The sequence below is a fragment of the Passer montanus genome, unplaced genomic scaffold (assembly GCF_014805655.1).
Source record: "Passer montanus isolate IOZ18808 unplaced genomic scaffold, ASM1480565v1 scaffold317, whole genome shotgun sequence".
In the NCBI taxonomy this organism is placed as follows: Eukaryota; Metazoa; Chordata; class Aves; order Passeriformes; family Passeridae; genus Passer; species Passer montanus.
The window spans coordinates 38,125-43,295 of record NW_024367897.1 but is presented as its reverse complement, the minus strand read 5'-3'; the positions used below and the strand labels follow the sequence as shown (position 1 = coordinate 43,295).

At 64.0% G+C, this 5,171-nt stretch overlaps 1 protein-coding gene across 1 annotated transcript in view; it reads left to right on the top strand.

The window, feature by feature from the left end:
- The window catches only part of DTX3 (deltex E3 ubiquitin ligase 3), a 7,588-nt gene extending 6,443 nt beyond the window's left edge, over positions 1–1,145 (top strand). Inside the window, exons 3-4 of the mRNA XM_039714948.1 lie at positions 300–517; positions 623–1,145. Of these exons, the coding sequence (XP_039570882.1) occupies positions 300–517; positions 623–698 (294 nt within the window). The 3' untranslated portion in view covers positions 699–1,145. The remainder of the gene's footprint in view (positions 1–299; positions 518–622) is intronic.
- The last annotated feature ends 4,026 nt before the right edge of the window (positions 1,146–5,171 follow it).

Sequence of the window (5,171 nt, the reverse complement as noted above, 5' to 3'; positions counted from 1 at the left end):
CAAGAGCCTGTCCCTGTCCCCGTCCCCTCCCCTGTCCCTGTCCCTGTCCCTGTCCCCGTCCCCTTCCCTGTCCCTGTCCCTGTCCCTGTCCCTGTCCCCGTCCCCTCCCCTGTCCCTGTCCCTGTCCCTGTCCCTGTCCCTGTCCCTCTCCCTGTCCCTCTCCCTCTCCCTCTCCCCTCCCCTGTCCCTGTCCCTGTCCCTGTCCCCGTCCCCTTCCCTGTCCCTGTCCCTGTCCCTGTCCCTGTCCCCGTCCCCTCCCCTGTCCCTGTCCCTGTCCCTCACGTGTGGTGTCCCCGCAGGTGGAGCACCCGAACCCGGGCGTGCGCTACCCGGGCACCACGCGCGTGGCGTACCTGCCCGACTGCCCCGAGGGCAACAAGGTGCTGGGGCTGTTCCGCAAGGCCTTCGCCCAGCGCCTCACCTTCACCGTGGGCACCTCGCTGACCACCGGCCGTGCCAACGTCATCACCTGGAACGACATCCACCACAAGACCAACTGCACCGGCGGGCCCCAGCTGTGCGGGGGGCACGGGGGGCACCGGGGGGGGGGGGGAGGGAAGATGGCTGCGGGGAGGGCACCGGGGTGGGGGGCACGGCCTGACTCCCCCCCCTCTGCCCCCAGGTTCGGGTACCCCGACCCCACGTACCTCGCCCGGGTGCAGGAGGAGCTGCGGGCCAAGGGCATCACCGAGGACTGAGGGGGGGGCAGGGGACCCCCCCAGGGTCCCCCCGGGCAGCGGGACCTCCCCAGACAGCAGCACCCCCAGGCTGGGGGTCCCCCCGTCCACCGGGACCCCCCCGGGGCAGGAGGAGCCCCCCCCGGGCAGAGGGACCCCCCACCCCCATGCGGGGGGACCCCCCCGTACAACAGGAGCACCCCCGAGCAGGGGGCACCCCCAGCCCCCCTGGCTGGCAGCGGGGGGCACAAGGAGGGGGCCAGGCCCCCCCAGAGGGGCTGGTGCCACCCGGCCCCCCCAGCACGGACAGACGGACCCCTGTACATACCCCTGACCCCCGGGACAGACAGGGGGATCCCTGCCCCCCGCCCCCCAAGCCCCGGGGGGGTCCCACCCTCGGGGGGGGTTATTTATTTTTTATTTCCCCCCCAGGTCTGTAACTTTGATCCAATAAAAATATGCAACGGATTGAGGGGTGCCAGGGGGGGCTGGGGGGTCCCTCCGCTCCTGGGGCAGTGAGGGGGGCACCACGAGCTCTGGGGGGGCTGTTCTGGGTGGGGGGACAGGGCTGGGGACAGGAGATGTGGGATGTTGGGATGGGACGTGGGGATGGGGGCGTCAGGACAGTGGGATGGACACGGGGACACTGGAGTGGGACAGCAGGGTGGTGACACTGGGGTGGGGACACGGGCATGGGGCAGACTGAGGGCACATTGGGGCTGGGTCGGTGGGATTTGGGGTGGGACACCGGGATGGGGATCTGGGATGGGGACTGGGATGACAGACCTGGCTGGGACACTGGTCTGGGAAACAGGGATGGAAACTTTGGGGTTTTGGGGTGTGGGCGCTGGGCTGGGCCCTGAGGTCAGGGGGATTTTGGGCTGGGACAATGCAGAATCCTGGAGTGGACTGGGCTAGGAGGGACCCTAAAATCCACCCCATCCCACCCCTGGCACGGCAGGGACCCCTCCCACTGCCCCAGGCTGCTCCAGCCTGGCTGGGCACTGCCGGGGATCAGGGGCAGCTCTGGGAATTCCATCCCAGGGCCTGCCCACCCTCCCGGGGAGGAATTCCTGCCCAGCCTCCCACCCCTGGCACTGGGAGCCGTTCCCCGTGTCCTGTCCCTCCATCCCTGTCCCCAGCCCCTCCCCAGCTCTCCTGGAGCCCCTCAGGCCCTGCAGGGGCTCTGAGCTCTCCCTGCAGTGGGGTGAGCACCCCCAGCTCTGCCAGCCTGGCTCCAGAGGGGCTCCAGCCCTGAGCAGCTCCGTGGCCTCCTCTGGGCTCTCTCCAGCAGCTCCTCATCCTCCCTGTGCCGGAGCCAGGGCTCTGCAGGTGGGGCCTCACCTGGCACAGGGGCAGGGCCCCCTCCCCTGCCCACGCTGGGGCTCAGCCCAGCTCAGGGGGCACCGGGGTCCTGTGCAGCCAATTCTGTGCCCACCTCAGCCCACCCTGGAATCCATCTCCCAGTCTGACCAGTGTCCATCTCCCCAGTGCCCATCTCCCAGCCTGACCCCAGTGCCCATCTCCCCAGCCTGACCCCAGTGCCCATCTCCCCAGTCTGACCAGTGTCCATCTCCCCAGTCTGACCAGTGTCCATCTCCCAGTCTGACCAGTGTCCATCTCCCCAGTGTCCATCTCCCAGTCTGACCAGTGTCCATCTCCCAGTCCGACCAGTGTCCATCTCCCCAGTGTCCATCTCCCCAGTGTCCATCTCCCCAGTGTCCATCTCCCCACTCTGACCCAGTGTCCATCTCCCCAGCCTGACCCCAGTGCTCATCTCCCCAGTCTGACCAGTGTCCATCTCCCCAGTCTGACCAGTGTCCCCAGTTCAGATGCTGGGCAGTTGTGCCCCAGGTTTCCCAGCAATCCAGACCAATGAACTCCGTGTCCCTTCCCTGCCCTGCCAGGGTCACTCCCTCAGGGGCCACTGGACAGAGGCTGGCCCTGGACTGGGGAGAGGGACACTGGGATTGGACTGGGGAGATGGACACTGGGGAGATGGACACTGGTCAGACTGGGGAGAGGGTCACTGGGGAGATGGACACTGGTCGGAGAGGGGAGATGGACACTGGGGAGATGGACACTGGGGAGAGGGACACTGGGGAGATGGACACTGGGGAGAGGGACACTGGGGAGATGGACACTGGGGAGAGGGGAGATGGAGTTCCCAATCCCCTCGCTCTCCCCCAGGAGGGTCCCTCCCGTGGCCTCCCCCAGGAGCGCTCCCAGCTCCCCCTCCCCACCCTCCCTGCAATGGGGTCGCTGTTCCCTGCTCAGGCAGAGCCGCCCCGGCCCGCCAGGGACCTGACTGCAGAGGGACAGGGGAATGGGGGGTGTGGGGGATATGGGGGGGACTATTGGGGATGGGAGAGCCCAGTGCTGCCTAAAGAGGAACCATTCTCCCTGTCCTTTCTTCATCCCCTCTGCTCCCAGCTGCAGTCCTGACCACTGTTTGACAGCATATTCTGCATAATTCTGCATCATCAGTGATCTGAACCAGTCCTTGGAAAGCTCTGTGGGCCCCAGCTGGTTCCAGGGGATGTTTGGGTGGACCCAGCCCTTGGCAGAGGAGATGTGGGGAGCAGCTCCCTGCTGCTGTCAGTGCCGGGCTGGGAGCTGGGCTGCCACCACCCCAGGAGCTTCCCCTGAGGCCGTCCTGTCCCACACGTGTCCTGGTGGCCAAGCCAGGAGCCAGAGCAGGGACTGGGCAGGAGCTGAGCCCTGCACTGCCGGCCAGGGCTGGGCTGGGCTGGGCTGGGCTGGGCTGGGCTGAGCTGAGCTGGGCTGGGCTGGGCTGGGCTGGGCTGAGCTGGGCTGGGCTGGGCTGGGCTGAGCTGAGCTGGGCTGAGCAGAGCTGAGCTGGGCTGGGCTGAGGCTGGGCTGCCCTGGAGCCCCTGAGCCCTGCTCCAGCCTCCAGTGGATCCCCCCTCCCACAGACCCCCAGATTCACCGGGGGGTCACGGACCCACCAGTGCTGGTCCTGCCGGCCCGGGTGGGGTTTGCAGCCTCCGGGAGGGGCTTGGCTGGAGCGGGGCTGGTCCGGTCCCACCTCAGCCCCGCCCGGGCCCGGGGAGGGATCCCGGCCCTGGGGCTCCTTCCGTGGAGTGAACGCGATGAGGGAACCGCCTGGGGTTTGTTATTGTCAGGGATGTTTGCCCGTGTGATAATTTATTTTATTATTCCTTTGGTGATGAATACTGGGGCTGTTCCTGTTCCTTCTCCTCTCCCCTTGCTGTTCCCAGTAAATTGTTCTCGTCTCCCCCCGGGATCTTTGCCTTTTGTGCCTCTGGTTTGGGGTCTCTGAGCTGGGGACCCCCATTCCTAAAGCACAGCAGCCTTTAGTGGGGCCCAAGGGGGGCACGAGGGGCTGGGACTGCCCCGAGCCAGGATTTGTGTTTGGCCTGGGAGGAATGAGGGATTTGTCTTTCCAAACCAGCTCTGGGTCTGCTGGGGGATAAAACCAGCACTGGGAAATAAAAGAAACAATGGGAAGGATTCCACTGATTGATTAATGGAATAATGATATCTGCTTTTACAAATAAACTTTAGGTTGGCTGATAAATGAAATTATACATTGAAAAATGAAAAAAACAATGGGGAAGAAAAACCCCTAAATTTCATAAGAATGAAAAATTAAAAGGGAGGGTTCTACATTAGGGGGGAATCTTTGGGATCAGGTGTTCTGGGGAGTCTGAACCTCTCAAGTACCTCAGAAATGGGGGAAAAGAGAGGGAAATTGGGATAAAAAGGAGGCTGCATCCTCCAAAAATTGGAGATATTCCAGAGGGATGCTCCATGGCCTCTCCCTTTATTGGAGACAGACCCCTCTGCCTCCTTTTGGGACAAACCTCTGGTGTTTGTGGGTGAATTTTCCTGGCAGCCCAGGGGCCCAGGGCTGGCTGTGCTCACGGGGAGCTCCCCACGTTCTCATGATCCCTGTCAGAGCAGGGACAGGAGCAGGGCGGCTCTGCTGCTGCCTCTGGGCTCTCAGTTCATGCCAAGAGAACACCCAGGCCTTGCCAGGGCTGCTCAGTGCTGCTCTCCTGCTCTGCCCCTGGGCATCCCTCAGTATCTGTGCCCATCTTAGGGACACAAACAGGACAGGAAAATTATTCTCCCCTGGCTTTCACCCCCTTCACCTCCTTCAGGCCTGTCAGAGCAGCTTTGGAGAGCCCAGAATTCCCTTTGGGTGTCAGGGAAATCCTGCTCCTGTTTCTGCTTCTGCCAGCTCACACCGTGCCGGGGGTCGAGGAGGAGATTCCCAGGGAGGAAGTGGTGGCAGTGTGGAATGTGGGAGAAAACGGGCCAGGATTTGGGAAACTCTCTGCTCCAGAGGTTTGGAAGTTCAGCCCTGAAGACCTGCAGTGATAAAGGGATAAAATATGAGGGGAAATGCTTTGTCAGCAACTCCCTGCAGCGTGCTGGGCCCTGGCTGGTCACAGGGCATCAGGGGGGGAGGAGGAGGAGGAGGAGGAGGAGGAGGAGGAGGAGGAA